A 19,987-nucleotide genomic window follows, 5' to 3' on the forward strand; every position below is an offset into this window, starting at 1 on the left:
CAATGTAGCTGTTGTTTGTTGGCAGGATAGAGCTCTCCTGCTGACACAAAACTCTTCCCCCCCCCCATGAGTGGTAGCAGCTCACACTGGTGCTTTTTGTTGGTAAAACTTTTGTTGCTGGGGGGGGGAGGGGGCTGTTTTTTTTTAAAACACCGCTGAATGACAAAAGTTTTGCCAACAAAATTCCAGAGTAGACAAAGGCTAATGCTGTGCTATATTTAAGAGCTCTGCCTGGGAGCACACCTCCTGTATGAAACTCGGGCAGGGGAGGCAACCCCCAAATGACACCCCTGAGGTCTGGCCTTAGGGTAAGAGCAAGGAACAGGGAGTCAGAGCCAGATTCATGAACCAGGCAAGGGAGCAGGGCTGGAGCAGAATGGAGTGGGACAAGAATGAGGTAGGAGCAGCTCTGAAGCAAGGCAGGCACAGAGGCAATCACTGTTTCAGGTGTGAGAATTGCTGCTGAGTTTAAATGCAGACCTGTTGGTTCCTTGTAGCCAATTGTCTAGGCTGGCCAATCAGGCGATTCTGCTGCAGCCCAACTGAGTACATTGATTGGCCTGAGGGATGAGCCCCAGGCTCAGCTGAGGGAACTCAAGCCCATAGTTCTTGAGAGCATTTGTGCATTAGTGTGTTGGCATGTAGATACCAAGGTGGGGTAGTAGACGGATGTGAGACTGAAGGGGAGCAGGTTTTTTTCAGCCAAGGGAAGCTGCACTGAGTTTTGGAGTGGAAACTAGAAGGCAGAAAGATAAAATTACTGCAACTGAATGTGGGGATTGGTGGGTGGGAACATGGGAACTGTGTGGTGGAGGGAGAGGAATTTCATATAAAAACAAGCAAATCCAACCTGTGGTGTCTCATTCCCTTGATCATTCTGAGTATGGCTTTATTACCATGCTGTACAAGCCAATCTGAAATCCTGGTGTAATCCCTTTGGGGTTTAGAGAGCATGGCCCCTTTAAATCTTTTTCCTAAGTGGGGAGGGGGAGTAGTGAGAGATAAGAGGGAAACTCCAGCGTGTGGTTTTAGAGCTCCAGAGAGAGGAGGATCATAGCCTACAGGCCCTCACAAAATGAAGCAGCAGAGAACCTGCCTGAAGCCTGGGAAGGACAGGGCCGATCAGGGACACCCCAGGATGGGAGCCAGGAAGAGTACCATGCCAAGGAGGATTCATCCAAGAACGACAGGCCAGAGCTGGACCCAGTATCACTGTTGCCCAGAGCTGCATGGGGCTGTGAGTACTGGGCAGGGGCGGCTCTAGACATTTTGCCGCCCCAAGCACGGAAGGTCCGCTGGTCCTGTGGCTTTGGCGGACCTCCTGCAGGCACCACCGAAGCCGCAGGACCAGTGGACCCTCTGCTGGCAAGCCACCAAAGGCACCCTGCCTGCCGCCCTAGAGGCGACCAGCAGAGCGCCCCTTGCAGCTTGCCGCCCCAGGCTTGTGCTTGGAGTGCTGATGCCTGGAGCCGCCCCTGGTACTGGGGCTTGTGACTATGTGTTGGGCATAAGAAGGGAGTCTGCTAGCTAATTAAGTGGGGAGGTAGTTGCTCTGTGTGGCTTTGCAAAGAGTGGCAGAAGAGGGCAGTGAAGGGGTTTGTTGGGGAAAGTTTCCTGGTGCCAAAGATGACTAGGAGCACCCAAGACTCACCACTGGACTGGAACTTTACTCAGGACTCCTGAACTCTGTGTGTAGACAATTGCTCAGTGCCTGACCTTTCAGACTGTGCTACCACCAGGCCTGTGGGACCTTGTGTTGAATGCAACCCTGTTTTACTGCTCCCCTTATATTTCCCCTTGTTTTTCTCCTCTCATCCCTCTGTAAATAAATATTTCCCTGTCTTATATCTGCTGGGGCCGGTTTTGTTCAATATCTTCATTAATGCACTGGGGGATGCCGGGGACTGCACTCTCAGCAAGTTTGCAGATGACACTAAACTTGGAGGAGTGGTAGATATGCTGGAGGATAGGGATAGGATACAGAGGGACCTAGACATATTAGAGGATTGTGCCAAAAGAAACCTGATGAGGTTCAACAAGGACAAGTGAAGAGTCCTGCACTTAGGATGGAAGAATCCCATTCATTGTTACAGACTAGGGACCAAATGGCTAGGAAGCAGTTCTGCAGAAAAGGTACTAGGGGTTACAGTGGATGAGAAGCTGGATATGGGTCAACAGTGTGCCCTTGTTGCCAAGAAGGCTAATGGCATTTTGGGCTGTATAAGTAGGGGCACTGCCAGCAGATCGAGGGATGTGATCGTTCCCCTTTATCGACATTAGTGAGGCCTCAGACTCATAGACTTCATCTGGAGCACTGTGTCCAGCTTTGAGCCTCACACTACAAGGATGTGGAAAAATTGGAAAGAGTCTAGTGGAGGGCAACAAATATGATTAGGGGGCTGGAGCACATGATTTATGAGGAGAGGCTGAGGGAACTGGGATTGTTTAGTCTGCAGAAGAGACGAAGGAGGGGGGATTTGATAGCTGCTTTCAACTACCTGAAGGGGGGTTCTAAAGAGGATGGATCTAGACTGTTCTCAGTGGTACCAGATGATAGAACAAGGAGTAATGGTCTCAAGTTGCAGTGGGGGAGGTTTAGGTTGGATATTAGGAAAAACTTTTTCACTAGGAGGGTGGTGAAGCACTGGAATGGGTTACCTAGGGAAGTGGTGGAATCTCCTTCCTTAGAGGTTTTTAAGGTCAGGCTTGAGAAAGCCCTGGCTGGGATGATTTAGTTGGGAATTGGTCCTGCTTTGAGAGCAGGGGTTTGGACTAGAAGACCTCCTGAGGTCCTTTCCAACCCTGATATTCTACAATTCTATGATTGTACTTTTCCTGTGGGTGGGTGTGTTAACTCTTGGGGGCTTGGAACAGGTGCCCCTGGGGTGGAAGGGATTTTTCCTGCTGCATTCCTGTGTGTGCTCTCTCTTTGCCAGAGCTGCCTTCAGAGCAGACTCCATCTTGGCTACGAGGATGCTAAAGTTACACTGGTTACGCACTCGTGTTGATAGCTTATACTGGGGTCTATGTCATTGCATCTTCAGTGCTACTTTTAACTATGCTAGGCAGATGAAAGCTACTGCAGGTATATCTACTCAAGCTACAATCATACTGGTATTTACATTGTAGATATACTGTCTGCCTACAGGTCATAGCCCTCTCTGCCACACTTCATCTATCTTTTTAAATTGTTCCCTCTTTAGCATAAGGACTGTGACTTCCTCTGTTTGGAAAGCACCTGGTACAGTGTAGGTCCCACCAACTATCGCAACAGTGAAAAAGTTTTTGGAGAAGGGACAATAATGCTAGAGAAGAAGCTGAGGATCTAAAACGGGCTAAACGCAGGGATGTGAGTTCAATCCTTGAGGGGGCCATTTAGGGATATGGGGCAAAATCAGTACTTGGTCTTGTTAGTGAACGTAGGGGACTGGACTTGATGACCTTCAAGGTCCCTTCCAGTTCTATGAGATATGGAGATATACCTATGTTAATAATGTAAGACAGCAGCTTTTCAATAGTGAATATCCTTTAGAAAAAACTTACAGAATTTAATAGAAAATTATATGCTTGTGATAGAATTCTGTAGGCTGGTTTAAAAGCCATAAAAAGAATATTATTCTATATCTTTTTTGAGTAATTTCTGTAGAACCCTATTGGTTTCCATCCTTATTAAATTCTGTAGAACCTTTTCATAAGAGTGGCTTAAATTTTTGCAATATCCTGTCTTTTCTGCACAGTATAAGTCATGTTCAAAGTTAAAATAATATACAGTGTAGTGTTGCTCACTCTAGGAGGGTCTGGATCTCATAGTAGATTATAGTAGTACCTGGGGCCACAGGGAATAGTGTCCAAATTGAAAAAGGCATAAGAAAACCAGACACACAATTAGGAGAGAAATGCAGATAGTATATTTAAAATTTGGAAATTTACATCAGTACATGAAGAATCCCTGCTCTCATTGCATATTGAAATGTATAACTAGGGCCCTACCAATTTCACATTCATAGGATTTAAAAAAATCTTAAATTTCATGATTTAGGAATATTTAAGTCTCAAATTTCACGGTATTGTAATTGTAGGGGTCCTGACCCAACTCTGAAGGCAGCAGCACAGAAGTAAGGGTGGCATAATATGGTATTGCAACCCTTACTTCTGCACTGCTGCTGGTGGAGCACTGCCTTCAGAGCTGGGCACCTTGCCAACAGCCACTGCTCTCCAGCCACCTAGCTCTGAAGGCAGCATGGAAGTAAAGGTGGCAATACTGCAACCTCCACCCCCAACAGTAATCTTTGACTACTCCCACAACCCTCTTTTGAGTTGGGACCCCCAGTTTGAGAAATGTTGGTCTCCTCTGTGAAATTTGTATAGTATGGGGTAAAAATACACAAAAGACCAGATTTCATGGTCCATGACATGTTTTTTCACAGCCATGAATTTGATAAAACTATGTAACAGGATAATTCCTGTCAGACAGGGTGTGGATTTTGTTTCTATAGCAGAAATAGACTGGTTTACTAATTGTTCACAGAAGACAGGAGCTTTCTTGCACTATTTCACTCAAAGTTATACAGACAGACTGACAACTGCACATCTTATAATCAGTTGGCCACATTTATGGTCTCAAATGCTTTGACATCTGGAAACTTGTCACAGGAGAAATTAATGAGCAGCTGCTTGGTTCCACTCTTGGTGGGAATGATTTCAAACGGTACTTTGGAACTCTGCCTGGGCTGTAGTGAGGGCATTCTAAAAAACAGAAACAAAAGGAGAAATATCAGTTGAAAACATCCTAGTATTTTATATTTGAGTTTCCCTGCCAGCCATCCTCCCTATGCATTGCTGTCAGTAGGGAGGAGAAGCTATACAATGGGGTTCCTAAAGGAGTTAAATCTCCAATGCTGACTTGGGTACCTAGCTCCCTTCGGCCACTTTGGAGATCCCTACTGTGAGTATGGGATAGATAATTCAGAGTTTTGTTGGCATTTTCACTTACATTTAAGGATATGTAAATACTCTGCGCTGGTTAGGCCTCAACTGGAGTATTGTGTCCAGTTCTGGGCACCACATTTCAAGAAAGATGTGGAGAAATTGGAGAGGGTCCAGAGAAGAGCAACAAGAATGATTAAAGGTCTTGAGAACATGACCTATGAAGGAAGGCTGAAGGAATTGGGTTTGTTTAGTTTGGAAAAGAGAAGACTGAGAGGGGACATGATAGCAGTTTTCAGGTATCTAAAAGGGTGTCATCAGGAGGAGGGAGAAAACTTGTTCACCTTAGCCTCCAATGATAGAACAAGAAGCAATGGGCTTAAACTGCAGCAAGGGAGATTTAGGTTGGACATTAGGAAAAAGTTCCTAACTGTCAGGGTAGTTAAACACTGGAATAGATTGCCTAGGGAAGTTGTGGAATCTCCATCTCTGGAGATATTTAAGAGTAGGTTAGATAAATGTCTATTAGGGATGGTCTAGATAGTATTTGGTCCTGCCATGAGGGCAGGGGACTGGACTCTATGACCTCTCGAGGTCCCTTCCAGTCCTAGAGTCTATGAGTCTATATGCAGGTGTTAGACTAAAGGGCATAGACAAATAGAATTTTTGTCAGGCATTTGTGCTTGCCAAGTGCATGTAGAAGTTTGTGTGTGCAGTTCTGTGAAGGCCAGATGAAGGTCTGGCTGCAAATTTACCCTTCCTGGTTCTAATTTAAAATTCCAGCATTACAAAACATTAATGATCCAAACATACAAGAAAAATGAACTGGATAGCATCTATTGCATTCCAGCTCTTTATAGCTGTCCCATTCCTCATTTATCAGTAGCAAATACATTAGTACCCCCTAATAAGTAAGGGTTTCAATTTATTGATCTAACCCCTACTATATTTCTACATTTTCCAAAACAATGACATTTATTGAATTTCAAAACCAAGGTTGAAAAATCATACATGCCAAGGGTTACTATTTAGGAGAAATAGTCTCTTGTTTTAAAAAAGTATTAATCACAATATTAACCACTCCTTCCATTCTGTCCCTCCCTAATTAATATATTTTTATCTCTAAATACACAAATTTTGTAGCTTTCAAACTCTTAGCATGTCTGGCTTTCTAAACATTATGGTTTAGGTCTGGATTATTAATACCCAGCCTCTTTGTATCAGTAGTTCTCATATACTAGTTGCTGGAAAAATTTTGCACCAGCAGTAGTTCTACAGGGAGAGAGATGGGAGTACATTTTCAGAAGGATGGCCTTCTTTTGAGGGTGCAATTTCTGTCTGAAAAATTTGACCTTATTGAAATGTTCACATTTTGAAATGCAGGCACAAATCTGCATACTTGCACCTCTACCTACCTGATATGGGTGAAAATCAGAGAGAGACACACAAAGACTCAGATTTGCACATGCACAGTTCATTAAAAAAAGTTTTTAAAAAGGACCCAAGGTTAACAGGTGCAGCTTTTTTTGCATAGCAACCACCACTTTGTATCATGCCTTGTATAGTAGGGTGTGACCTGGTTGGCACTGCCATAATATTCAAGTTTAATAGATTGCACCTGCAGACTGGCTGCCAGGGCCTCAGCCCCACTTATATAATTTAGACTTTTACCCAATGTGTGAGTGCAGTCAGGTAAATGGGTGAATAAATAGCACCAACTTGTGCCCACAGCTATTGGTACCTACAAACTGCAGTGCCAAAAGAAAGGTCAGGTTGAGGCCTCATTAAAAATCAGGTCTTTTTTTATCTTGAGTCTCATTTCCACAGCCAGACCTCTGTGGTCACAGCCAGAAGGAAAAAGATGTCATGCCAACATTTGCTTCAAAACACACAACAGGACTTAGGGTTGGGTGTTATCTTTTGTGTCAAGAAGTTGATGCTCCTTGTACTTACTCTATCTTGAGCTTTCCTTTCAGCAGGTCACTGCCTTCTGCCTGCAGCACGCAGTCTTTCACCTCTTGGTCGAGAGGATTGGTAAATATCACTTCCACATTCACTGGTTCATTCACTTTTGCATCACTGAGCACCTGTACAGACCAAACACTTGCATGATCACATTCTGAAGCAGAAAATGATGTTATGATTCATGAAGTGTTAGGCACTCTTAAGACACCCCACCATGGCAGGATGAGAACAGAGCATCTCTCAAGGGTAAAGACAGTAGATGTAGGAAGCAAAAGATCCAGTCTAAACCTCCTTTCACCTTCCCTTTTCCCCAGTGCTAAAGCTGGGCTCAGATTAACTGTGTGAGGCAGCTGAAGCGCTCTCCCTCTCCAGGTTGCAAAGGGACAGATCTTTACCTGCATGACAAGGTCAGGGTTATCCAGAGTGATGTTTCTTTCCACCACCACATCAATCCCACTTTCAATTTGACACAAAGCTGTTACTCGGATCATGTTGTCTCTTGTTAAATTTTGCTGGTACTCAGCATATGTTATCTTAATGGGAAACTGTTTCTCTGAAAGGAAAAAAACATAAATAGGATGGGATGCACTTGCAAAAGTCTAACAAATATCATTCACCTAAAATGAGTATTTTCCTATCACCCAGTATTTGGTGGTAGACAGGACATGAGCTTTTCCTGCTTTTCTCTCACTTCTTGCTGCATTGCTTGTCTGGGACTGGACTGCGGTTGATTTCTCTTCAATTCCTTCTGCCTCATTCTCTGCCCCTTTTTTCCTCCCCATTGTTCTTTCTGGAAGGTGATGAGACAGATCACCTGCCACTTCGCATTTCATTAACTAGTTAGTGTCTATTTAATTGTCATGGGAAAGGCCTCTCAGGCCCTATCCAGGACTAATTCCCTAAGATGCACATCACTTGGACCTGCTCGTGTGTGAGTAATACTTGCATTTTCTCAAGCTTTCTTCTATCTGCCCTTCATCCAAAGTTATTTTACAGCATTTTCCTTCTGTACTAATTCAGGCTTCTTTTTGTTCAAGATATAGTATAAACAGGGCATTTCAGCCACTTTTGAATCAATAATTTCATTCCCCCCCATGAACCAGTTTTCTTCCTTTTACTGTGCTGCTTCTTCCCATTATAAAAATCCATGTAACTTTACAGAAGCCTTTGGCTGCCATTAACTCGTCTTGCTTTTTTGTTGTCCTTATCTTTTCCATTCTAGCGTCTGTTAACTGAGTATTCTGGTTTACTTGCCACCACCTCTTCATTTCTAGTATGTTTTCCCCGCACCCTTATATCTGAGCTGTGTTTGGCAATCATACGGGAAATGTTTTATTTCTTAGATTTTTCTCTTTTAGAGGAACTTTAACCTGCTTTGGATTAATGATGGTGTCTCTTAAGAATCCCCAGCCTCCTTCCAGGCTGGAATTTAAGACCCTCTCCCATTGCACCTTTCTTAGTAGATTTCTTCATTCCCTCAGTTTTGCCACCTTTACCTCTAATTCTCTCATACTGTTATAACAAAATTGTTTCTTTGGTTACACAATTATATGAAAAATTACCTTCTTCAGAAGCAAGAGTAGATGAAAAGGAGTCTTTCCAGACCTCATGAATTGGCTTCCCAGTGTACACAATGGTCCAAGCAGTCATATTTGCCTTTACAGTCTTAGCATCAGAGGTCAAATTTCTGAGAACCAAGATTAGGCTGACATCTTTGCCAATCTCTAAGGAGCCATCCACCTTGAACTTCCCTGAAATTTCAGGCTTTTGATCAATTTCTGGTCGCTTCTCTGATGTGGCACTGAAACCATATACTCGACCCAGCTTTGTACGAGCCTTTTCATACACTTCTCTTTCCTTCTGAGAGCCTATGAGAGAAAGAGCGAGAGAGTGCGTGCACCGTGAAAATAATAAAAATAAAAAATAATAAAAATCCAGTCAAATATGTCCATTTTTAAATTTGTATGCAGGGTAGTTGTAGTGGCATTGGTCACTTTTAACTGACAAGCTTACCCAGCAGGGGAGACAGAGCAACTGTTTACTGCAGCCACTATCAACCTGTTGGATGAGTGACAGGCATGCATTCATTTCAGATTTCAGAGTTGCTGTCCTTAAACTTGAGAGCATTAAACCTGTTAATTCCAGAGAGGAACTAAAGCTTAGTTCCCAAACCTTCCCTCATCCAACTTTTCCTAGGGCTGTACAAGTGGTAAATATAAATTTCAACTTGCTTCACTTTATTCTGTAACACGAAGCAGCCCTCTAAACTGATGAGATTGACAGGCCTGCAGCTTACGTGAACAGGCCCTACTCTAATATGACAGTTTGAATTATCAGCCCTTCCCCCATTTAGACATTTTTAATAGCACTCTGTCTTACTCTTGTTTGCACCTGCAAACTTAGATAAAGATGTTTGTGTTCTGTATTTTGTACTGGCAAAACTGAAGGTGCAAATTTAGAGGCCAGTTGAGGTCGTTTTGAAAGGGTTGCCCTTCTTGTGGAGTTAGCTGTCTATCTTAGTTTATAGGTACTGTATAGAAACCTATCTAATAATTGTGTTTGATAGCAAATGCAATTTGAGCAGCCTGTGTTATCATGGACAGGATGGGACGGGACATGTTTTGCACAATATAATTAAGAGCAACATTACCTAGGTCTCATGAGTCAAAACTGACATATCAGAAATGGTATGGCACAATACTATACCTTCTGTCTTCCTTCCTTTTCTTAGCACTGTAGAAGCCAAAAGTGTAACTTTTGCCCTAGCTGTTGTAGTACTTGCTAAGGTACTGGCTCTTATTACAATGTTTCTACCATTTTAAGAATTAAACTTGTGGTACTATCAAGAAACAGAGGATTTTCTCTTTACCTTCTCTATACTTGTAATTATTAGTGACATCTACACGGACATAACTGCCTACTGCCTTGGTGCTGGTGAACTGGCCAACTGACTTGGTCTCAGAAGAGATTGGCTTTGCCTCTCTAGTCCTAATGTCGTAAGTCCAGGTGATACGATCTGCATTCACCTCAGCAAATATGTATGGAGAGTCATAGTCCAGGTCTACATCGCCCTCTTTGATGGCTACAAGTGAAGCAGGACCACACTGAAATATTCCTAGAGTATCAAAGAAAAGAAAATCAATTAGGGCTAGACTAGTCAAAACACTCTAATAGAATGTAAGCAATGCACATTAGACAAACCATGTGTCAAGGACCCCTGAATTTTACAGGGTTCCCCCTGCTTTAACATTTTCCTGAATTAAAATCCCTGTACCTGCACTTCTCTCCTGGGGAGTTGAATCCAGAATTTGCCATCCATTGTAGGAGGGCCCCAGGTCACTTCGGGTAAACCAGCTTTCATTCCAGACATGGAAATTCCTAGAGACAAGAATAAACATGGTAAATAACTAATGTGTGACAGTTGTGTAGCGAGTTTGAGGGTCACTGATTGTATCCACTTCTGTAAATCCAGATTCTCTCATCTGACAAAATTGTTCAAGCTGAAGGACCAGCCAAACACACACACACACACACGCTTCATGTTGCCTTTGAGGCTCCTTGAGCCAGGAACGCACTGCAGCTTTAGGGGAGTTCTAAATTACGTTCAGCTGCTTATAGCCCCGAAAGCATATTGTGGCAGCCAGGAATTACAGGAGTGCAGCAGTGCGCTGGCCACATCCCGTGAACTGGTAGTTGCCAGTAGAGTGATCCCAAAACTTCCCTTCCCCTAGGGGAGCCCTCAGGTTGCTGATGAAGGTGGCTTTCTGGCTACTCTTTACTGCTAGCAGAAAGACCATTTGGGAGAATGGGGTCCATAAATACACTAAATGGTTGCACAACTTTATACATTTCCTAGTCACACATTATATCCCCTAACAGAGCATTCTCAGTGAGACATGGTTTACCAATGGTTTCTGTATTGGTCTCTAATAACTAAGAAAATAACAAAATGGTAAATGAAACAGCATAAATATTAATTACTTTACTGCTGTTATAAGCTATGTCAAATAAACTATCCTGATTCTGGATCAGGCATGTCTCAGCAAGTAATGGTCCTCATTAAGGGCCCTCAACACTTCCAGACTCCCACTAATTTACAGGAAATGCACTCCTTGTGTTATTTATATTTACTATAGCAAATGTTGTAATCTGTACATGTTCTCTACTGATGCTGAATAGTTCAGACTTTATCCTGAGAATCTCAACCTGAAGTTCTGGATGGGGGTTTCATTGGGAAATGTAAAATCAACAAGAATTTTATAACTGAAAATAATCTCAGACATTTTATAGTTGTACAGAAAGCCTTGGACCTGATTTTGAAAGGTTTTGAGCACTCTCAGCCTTCACTGGGTTCAACAGTGTTCCCTGGAGCACAAGGGCAGATTATTCCTGGTCCTTGTACCCAGGATGCTGTCCCTTCCCGAGCACCTCTACAGTTGGACAGCATAATCTCAAGCTAAATTTGTATCTTAATTTATGCATCTAACATTTAATTGTGGGCATAATTCTGTGGATTTTCACCCCAGTGACCTGATATGGGGACAAGTTATACCTGTATAAAGGAAGCCTGTGTCCTGGTTATGCTGAAAGTTCACATCTTAATATACACCCACAGGTGCTGGTTCTGGGGGTGCTACCACACCCCCTGGCTTGAAGTGGTTTCCATCATATCCAAGTTTGGTTCAATGGCTCTCAGCACCCCCACTACATAAATTGTTCCAACACCACTGTGTGCACCCTTTTAAAAATCTAGACCCAAACTAATCAAGTCCCATTGTGTGATATTTTCAGGTTGACACCTTAGATTTTTGTATCCACTTTGGTCCTGTAGCTGTAATATTGTTACAACTTTCTAATTTAGCTTCAAGTGACTGTTGTAACTCTTTGTTATGTTACATTCTGTACTAAACGAGGTACATGTAGATTAAATAGTGTTGATCATTGAGAATTGTTCTGTTCTTTGGAGAGAGAGAGAGAGAGAGACCATAATTTGGGTGTGAAGATTGGGGTAATCCTAGCTGGTGGTTTCCATACTTTTTATTGTTTTGTTATTTATTTAATGTGTGTCTTGTTTTGAGTTGCAGCTTTAACTATATGTTCACAATGTGTTTAGTATGGAAATTTACGTGCTTTGGTTGAGGTGTCTGTATCTATCCCATCAATGCACAGGACCAAATCATGCCTTTGACTTGCATCTATAAGTCCCGGTGCTGGCAATGCTTAATATTACAGATATTTAGAAGAGTAGTTGGTTACCAGATGCTGTCACCCCCCATGTTCAGAGGATTTCCAGATTCATCATAATATACATCCACACTCAGGTTTCTATCTGCGTCATGGGCGGAGTTAAAATTTGAAATCATACGAGTAGGAATCCCCAGACACCTGAGCACTAAAGAAATCAAAACAAATAATTAAAAACCTGCATTTCTGGGATACAAAGTTTCTATGCTACTATCCTCAGCTAACAATTCTGGATAGTGATCTGGCCAAACCAGGCTCTGGCATTGTCAGTGCTTTGAAACAGGCCTCAGTATATAGTGTTTAGCATTTCCCATAATGGAGCCTGTGCAACACACACATCTGTGTTAATGAAACATACCTGTGGTCAGCACTGATGCAAAAACCCAGCATTGTCCATATTTAACAGGTTTAAATCCTGCATCCTTCCACTTTCGCAGGATTTCAACGCTTCCATTCCAACTGCTTGGACTTGTTCCACCAGAGTAATTTCCACTCCAGTTTCCCAGCAGCACCCCATTATCATCGTTACTATTGACCTGGAAAAAATATACCCTAGATTAACACATAGCGTAGTTTGCAGTAGAAGGAGGGAGAAACAGCCCTGTGTGGCATATAGTACCAATTAATACCTTGTATAACTGTTATGTAAGTGCTTTTTCATCAGTAGATCTCAAAATGCAACACAATCTTTACTATATTGATCCACAGAATGTTATTGTGTCATAGGACACTACTATAACTCCATTTTACAGATGGGGAACTGGGTCACAGAGAGGCTGAGTGACTTGCCCAAGATCACACAGAGAGAATGTGGCAGAGGAAGAAACTGAACCTGGGTCTCCCAAGTCATAGGCTAGTGCCCTAATCATTGGGCAAGGGGCAAAGCTACTTCAGGGAACTGGCTTGCCACAAAGATGATATCTTATTTTAAGGGATGTAGGAGATGTATTTAATCAAATACAAATATTTAGCCCCCTCCGCTCCTCCCACCCAAAAATAACAGCAGTAGGTCAAAGCACTTTACAGAACTTTTAGTGTATCATATCAGGATCCATGTGCCAGCTGTAGATGTACTCCCCCAGCTTGAAACACACTACGTTTCAGCACCAACAAGCCCTTATGTGGGGAGATGTACATCGCAATTTGGAGCAGCTTCATGGATTTAAACTGAAAGTATTAGAAAAAAAATTCTTGGCTGAATGCAAAAATCTTAATACTATTTTGTCTCCTGCTTTTGTTGCTACCTTTATAAACTTTTAAGTCAATTTAGTGCTCGTGGAAGGAATGGTAGCCCTGGAGAATAAAATTGTCTACTGCAGGGGCAGAGCAACTGGAGAGATCAGGAGTAACATCTAGGGTGCTGGGGAAGAGCCTTCTCAGTAAAAAAAATCCCTTGCCTATAGAACTCCTTACCAGACATGATCAAATAAGCCAAAATGTAAGACTACCAGGAATGACCTCTGTAAATACCACCAGACCTACTCTCTCTGTTTAAGAGGGGGAATTGAATTATGAACTCCTTTATTTTGTCTGACAACTGGATACCAAAGTAACAAATGTTTCAGAAATACCATAGACTAAGAAGAACTTGCATGCACAAATCAGGTAGTTATCCATCACTGTGGTTTCTGAGCCACACAAACAGTGGATTTACCCTCACAGGGAAGTATCTTCCATCCGCTTTTAAAGAAACAGTTAGTGGATTTGGATTTTGCAATGTTTCTAATGCTGAGTAAATCAACGCTTTTCTTACCATGGCACTGAGCACACGGCCCACATATTTGGGATCATTTCTGCGAGACACATCAGTGGCAGGGTCTTTACGGTAGCTTAGGCTTCTATCCAGTATGGAAAGGCAGATATTCAGAATGTCTCCTTGAAACTGTGTTTTAAAAATAAGTTAATATATAGGTGGTGCAAATTGTTCTTCCTTATAAATCTTAAGGGTACAATAGTCTAAATCAGTATTTGAAATAACAGTCTACATACTTATTAACGAGCCAATCTAGCTCCAACATAAATTATGGGCTTGGTGCAGGAGTTAGTGCATACAGATTTCTAGCCTGTGTCATTCAGAAGGTCAAACTAGATGATCACAATGGTCCTTTCAGGCCTCAAAATTTATGACTCTGTAATAAGAGTTGGGGTAGTGCTGCCCAGCATCACAGCAGTCACGTCTGTGTACAGTGTTATCCAGCAGAGACTTTAAAATGTTTACAGCTGAACTATGGGAGTCCTGGTTTACAAGACATGCCCAGTTATTGATACTGACCTTTATGTGAATTGGTATAAAGTGGGGCATGAGATGAGGCCTGATGCCTGTGACCAGGTTCCTGTTGTCCAGATAAGTCACTGGGAGGTGCAGAGGAACATGGCTAGTGGCTGCCAGTGCCCCAGAAGGTCTCTCAAAGATTGTGCTGCATTATATACTGCACTAAATATGAGCTAGAAAGAGCAGGCAAGGTACAGATCTAGCTTATGAGAAGAAAGGAGGCCCAAACAGCAAGTTCTTCACTTTGCATTTACCTGGCCATAATTCCAGCCCATCTTGCTAATACGGTTTATGCTGCCCACAAAGACAATTCCAAACTCTTCCAGCACATACTCCTTGCGCTCAGTGCTGTCAGGCATAAACACATCATCCCCTGAAAATCCAAAGCAGAGGCACTGTAAAGCCACAATGGGGCATGGGTTTGAAAGCCTCAGATGAGCTCCTATAAACACCTATCTGCTCTGCTTTCAATGTTATCAATGGATTTTAGAAATTCAACCCTTTTGCAGTTGTGGGGTGAAGGAAGAGGGATTGGGGATAGCGAAGACACACCTGTGGCTAAGTCTCTGTCCTGCAGGGGAAAGTTAGTGTGAGATAGATTCAGGGCCTTGTCTTTTTTTCTTCAGGGATAGTACAGTGCCTAGTCTCTTCTCTTCTATGGTGGTGCTGAGCTGTGGGAGACACAGGGCTCTGTCTATGCCTTTCAGAGTAAGGGCTCTCTGGTAAGACTCCATAATCACACACAAGCTACAGCATGAACATGATGAGTTTGTAGCTTCCCTGTTGGGAATCCCTCAGTATCCTGACTCTGCACAGAGAGGAGGTGGGGTGCACTCCCTACTGTGTGCTATACAGTAAATCTCTAAGATGTTCATTCTTTTTTGTGTCACTGGAAGGTATTGGGACACACTTGGTTCTCACTCTTGGCACTCAGTGTTAGGGTACATATTGTTACTATTCAGTACATCAGATGGGCAAGCTATGCATATTAAAGCTGCAGTGAGTTACTTAGCGAGCAACCCAAAGTGTCTGTACCTGAAGACCAAGGGTTAAAGAGCAGAACGAATGTTCCAAGGGTCCTACGGGAGGCACTACCACCTGAGGCAGGCTGCACGCTCAGTTTATAGCGTCCGATGGCAGCATTAGCTGGGCTGGAAATAGAGATGTTGACAGAGCTGGAGTTGGTGGATTGTTGGACTGCGCTCCAGGTACTATTGCTTGCTGTGCTGGAGATGTCAAATACAGCCTGGGTCTTAGCTTGCAGTGATGGTCTTGGCCCTTTCAAAGAGGGTTAAGAACATTGAGATTTCTCTTGCACTCTGAAACCACATACAATTTCTATTGAACCCAGCAGAGAGGCAACCCGTGATGAGTGAGATTGTACCATATGTCAGCATGTTAGACAAATTGATGCCAAATACCATTAGCTTAAGTTAGTCGTACATTTAACACCCTGCACAGTCACATGGATAGGTAAAACTGTGTTAAGAATGGCTCTGAGGGGATGAGTTTGTGTGGGCATTATTACCTCCTTTTGACAGGGTGAGTGGGCATCTGCGGGGGAAGGACATCACCAGTCTCAGGCAGCAACCTGTTTGTGAGAGGGACGGAAGTGGGGGCATTACCTGTTTCTGCAGTGAATGTTAAGCTCTCTCCAGTCTGCAGTGCTCTATTGAAGGTCAGGATGACAGTGAAGGCCTGTCCTTTCCTCACAATCAGCTCTGTGCTGGAGTATTTATCAGTATGGTGTGCACTCGCATTAGCTTCAAGCTGCCAGTTGATATTTATCAATGTCAGAGCTGTGAGAAGAGGGGAAAAAAATGGTGAGGAGAATCCCAAGGCCTTGTGGGGGCAGAGGAGTCTCTAGAGATAGACAGAAAAAAATCTCAGGCATCTTCTTTGGAGTTGTACATGTTTTAAGTACAGGTGACTTGGGGTAATGGGAGGCAGTTTGATGGAGGAGGTTCTTCCTGTGTTTGTGTCTCCATCACACAGAGGAACCAATTGTTCATTTTGCAAGCATTTTATCTAGCTTCTTGGGAATTGGCATCTCTCAAAGCAGAGACTGTTGTAGCTAGTACTGACTAAAATAGAACAAGAGTTGGTTACTGCAATACTAGAGGGAGGCTGGGAAAGTGTCAGAGAGGAGAGAGATGTTGGAATTGAGAGTGCGTTGCTTGAATAAAGAATGCAGTTCAATTCTACTGACTGCTTCTTTCAGTCAAAATACAACATATTGGATGTGATGTGAGGCTGAAAATTTGAGGTATAAAGCAGGGTCATACAGGGGAATCCTCTTGGCCTCTGGGAAGGAAGCAGGAGATTCCAAAAAACCTATAGAGCTGAGACATGTTGCTATATTTTAAACAGTGATGTGACTCGCTTCTGAGGAAACTCAGCCTCTGTGGCTCCAAAGAGCAGGAAGTCAGCTCAGGTCTCTGACGCATCAAGAGAAGGCACTTGTTAAATCTGATCCCAAGGTCTAAACAGGGACGGCTCTAGGTGTTTTTGCCACCCCAAGCAAAAAAATTTTGGCTGCCCTCACCCCAGTCCTGGGCTCCTCCCCACACACCCCTGTCACCCCAGCCCTGGGCTCTCCATCATCAACCCGCCATCCAGGACCCTTCAGAATTAGATTTGACTTTGTTTAAGCATTTATCTCTATCTCTCTCCCATGCATATCACTTACACAAATTTCACAAGTGTAGTGTAGATAATATACAGAAGAGGTGACCTCCAGTTAATACTGCATATTCTACTTACAAGTGAGAAGTGTCTCTTGTAATCACCATTCTACGTGGCAGTGAATGTTTAATCTAGGGTTTGGATCCAATATCTGTTTTGCATTTCCTTGAGCTCCTGCTTTATGGTTCTAGTGTCCACACAAGATATTCCTGAGTATGACTCATACCTTAATTGTTTGTTATGTTACTAGGGCTGAAGGTTGAACAATGTCTGACTATGACTGAGAGGAGATTGTGAAACAAGCAGCTGAATCCTTGACAGTTGGGATGTAGCAGGGGCTCCATGAACCCCTTTCTGGACACTGCTAAATTAGCCCTGCCAGAAATGACTTACCTGGGTTCATGTGGATCTGCTGAAGAGCAAAATATTTCCTTTAAACTAGCCCTGATAGCACCAAGTGGCAGGTCCTGCATTTACACAGCACCATGGGGAGGATCCCCCACACCTTTTCCCCCAGGTCTACACCTCTTCCTCAGATCCCACAAATGTAATGCTGGGCTGGGCTGTGAATGTACTCTGAGTGTTTCACAAAAAGTCTGACCATATCCACCAAGTGCTAGCTTGTTTGTCAAGTGGGGCTGTCTCTTCCTCCAATTAAGATTATGACAATGACTTTTGTTTAAATGGAGAAAAACACAAATGGACAGATTCCCTGTTCTCTCCTGCTTTCTTCTGTGAGCATATGCAAGTGGTACATAGAGCATACTGGAGGTTTAGTGGAAAATATTTGGAAAGCCACTTGTTAAAGTATTGGCTATGATGTTGGCACATCATTGTGCAAGTGTTACACTGAGGAAATTGTGGTTATTTCCCTGTTGCTACAATCTGTGGTTATTGTTTTTACTGTCCAGATTTAACACATACTCCCTCTGTTAACAAAGAGCTCTCTTAACCAGCCCAGTAGCATTTTTCATGGCTGTTTACTTAAGCAATATTTAATGGAGCAGATTATTTGGTACCTGCCCATAATACACATCTGACCCCTTTCGAACCCTCCTGTTTCTCAGGTCATTTCTTAGAGATGAACATTTAGATGAATGGAATGTCAGAGCTCATCTAGTACATTTAGAAATTCATCAAGTGGGCACTGGCAGGCCACACACTGCACTTTCACCAACAGGTTAGGAAGCATTGGCAGAATGAATCCGTGAGGAATATGCCAAGATAGTAAGTGGTTCAAGTCACCCCAAGAAATTGTGTTTGTTTTAAAAAAATCTTGTATAGATAAAATGCATGGCTTTTAGAGTCCATGGGCCAGATTCTCTTCTCACTTCCCCGTGTAGCTCCATTGACCTCAGTGGATTTAGTCTTCATTTACATCAGTATGAGAGGAAAATCAAGCTCTTTGTTTCTGCTCTTTGGACACTGTTCTGTGTCTGTTATCACTTTCACCAAGTGATTGTCACGATTCACCTTATGCCTGCAGAGCCCAGGCTCCAAACGCTGGCAAAGAGGGTATGCCAAGCGAGGGGCACAATTCACTGCTGGGGCTCATATGAAGCACTCTCTAGATTTAAAGGTGCTGTCCCCATTAGGTACAGTTGCTCCTGCAAGTACAAGGGGTGCAGTGTACATTCCCTGCATCTACAGGATAGTATCTAGCCCTGTATGTGTGCTCAACACACAAACACTTACTTCTATAAACACAGACTCCATCCTAAAAGCTAGTTTTCAGTAAGTATTTGTAGACATGAGACAGAGTCCACAGAAGTATATTATTAATGCTCACAAAATGTCTACCATAAGTGCCTATATTAGTAATAGTTAGCTTTGATTCATATCTCTAGCTTGCCTTCTAAATTCTTAATATTTAACCTGACCAGCATAAAATAGTCACATTCTGTACACTTTGGTACATTCTTGGGTAATACATCTAAGCCAGTGGCTCTCAAACTTTTGAACTGATGACCCCTTTCACACAGCAAGCCTCTGAGTGTGACCCTCCTTATAAATTAAAAACACTTGTTTATATATTTAACACCATTATAAATGCTGGAGGCAAAACAGGGTTTGGGATGGAGGCTGACAACTCACAACCCCCCATGTAATAACCTCATGACCCCCTGAGGGGTCCTGACCCCCAGTTTGAGAACACCTGATCTAAACAGTCTTAGTGGTTCTCCACAACCCATTGTGCTCTGCATCAGTTTTGTAATACTGTATTCTAGTATTACAATGTACGGAACAGCTTATTTTCTCTGTTTGTATTATTAAAAATTTAGGAAAATAAATGTTTAAAATATCTGTTACCAGTAATACAACTTATTCCAAATCCCAGAATATAGAGTATGCAACACTTAGAGTCCTTTGCAACAACCCCCCACTAATAAACCATCCCTGTAAGGGAATATAACCTTATTCGGTTGCTTGCAGGTTATTTATTGAGAGACTTGTATTTTACTCACCAGCCATGGTTTCTTGCTATTCTGTGACTCGTGTTCAGTGGTCCTCTGAGCAGTTATGGTGCTATATGATAAGGATTCAAGCTGTGTTTGAAACACTCTTTATAGAAAAAACCTGAGCCTCTCCTTCTGTGCAAACCAATTACAATTCAGATGAGGTGGGTGAGGCACTCAGACAATGAGTTTAAATTTTCAAATGACAGTATGCTATAGGCTCTAAAGTCACTATAGTTATGCAAGATAGGAAGAAAAGCCAGGGTAGTGGAAACTACAAGTTACTTGTTCAAAGGGAACTGACTTAGTAAGAAAGAAGGCCCAGGTTTCAGGTATAGTAATATATCACTTTAGGGATGAGGAGGAGTAATTCTTGAGTCAGTGAGAATTAATACCTTTCCCCCTATATATCCCATAGGCAATTACATAATTTATAGGT

General features: G+C 42.7%; 1 protein-coding gene across 1 annotated transcript; it reads right to left on the minus strand.

Moving 5' to 3' along the window:
• Positions 1–3,885: 3,885 nt before the first annotated feature.
• On the minus strand, positions 3,886–19,705 carry LOC127031747 (protein-glutamine gamma-glutamyltransferase E-like). Its single transcript, XM_050918791.1, has 13 exons — positions 19,558–19,705; positions 16,033–16,206; positions 15,443–15,685; positions 14,662–14,780; positions 13,889–14,017; positions 12,494–12,671; positions 12,148–12,283; positions 10,166–10,269; positions 9,761–10,006; positions 8,454–8,759; positions 7,287–7,444; positions 6,880–7,013; positions 3,886–4,746 (listed from the first exon to the last, which is right to left on the minus strand). The coding sequence occupies exons 1-13, from the start codon at positions 19,562–19,564 to the stop codon at positions 4,599–4,601; spliced, it is 2,082 nt and encodes a 693-aa protein (XP_050774748.1). The 5' UTR covers positions 19,565–19,705; the 3' UTR covers positions 3,886–4,598.
• Positions 19,706–19,987: the final 282 nt, after the last annotated feature.

This window comes from Gopherus flavomarginatus, chromosome 11, assembly GCF_025201925.1.
Source record: "Gopherus flavomarginatus isolate rGopFla2 chromosome 11, rGopFla2.mat.asm, whole genome shotgun sequence".
NCBI lineage: Eukaryota > Metazoa > Chordata > Testudines > Testudinidae > Gopherus > Gopherus flavomarginatus.

Coding starts and splice junctions, on each gene's coding strand:
- LOC127031747 (XM_050918791.1), bottom strand. Junction 14,018..14,661: donor TGGGCTGGAATTATGGCCAG/GTAAATGCAAAG, acceptor TTTAAAACACAG/TTTCAAGGAGACATTCTGAA. Junction 10,007..10,165: donor TCCCCAGGAGAGAAGTGCAG/GTACAGGGATTT, acceptor TTGATACTCTAG/GAATATTTCAGTGTGGTCCT.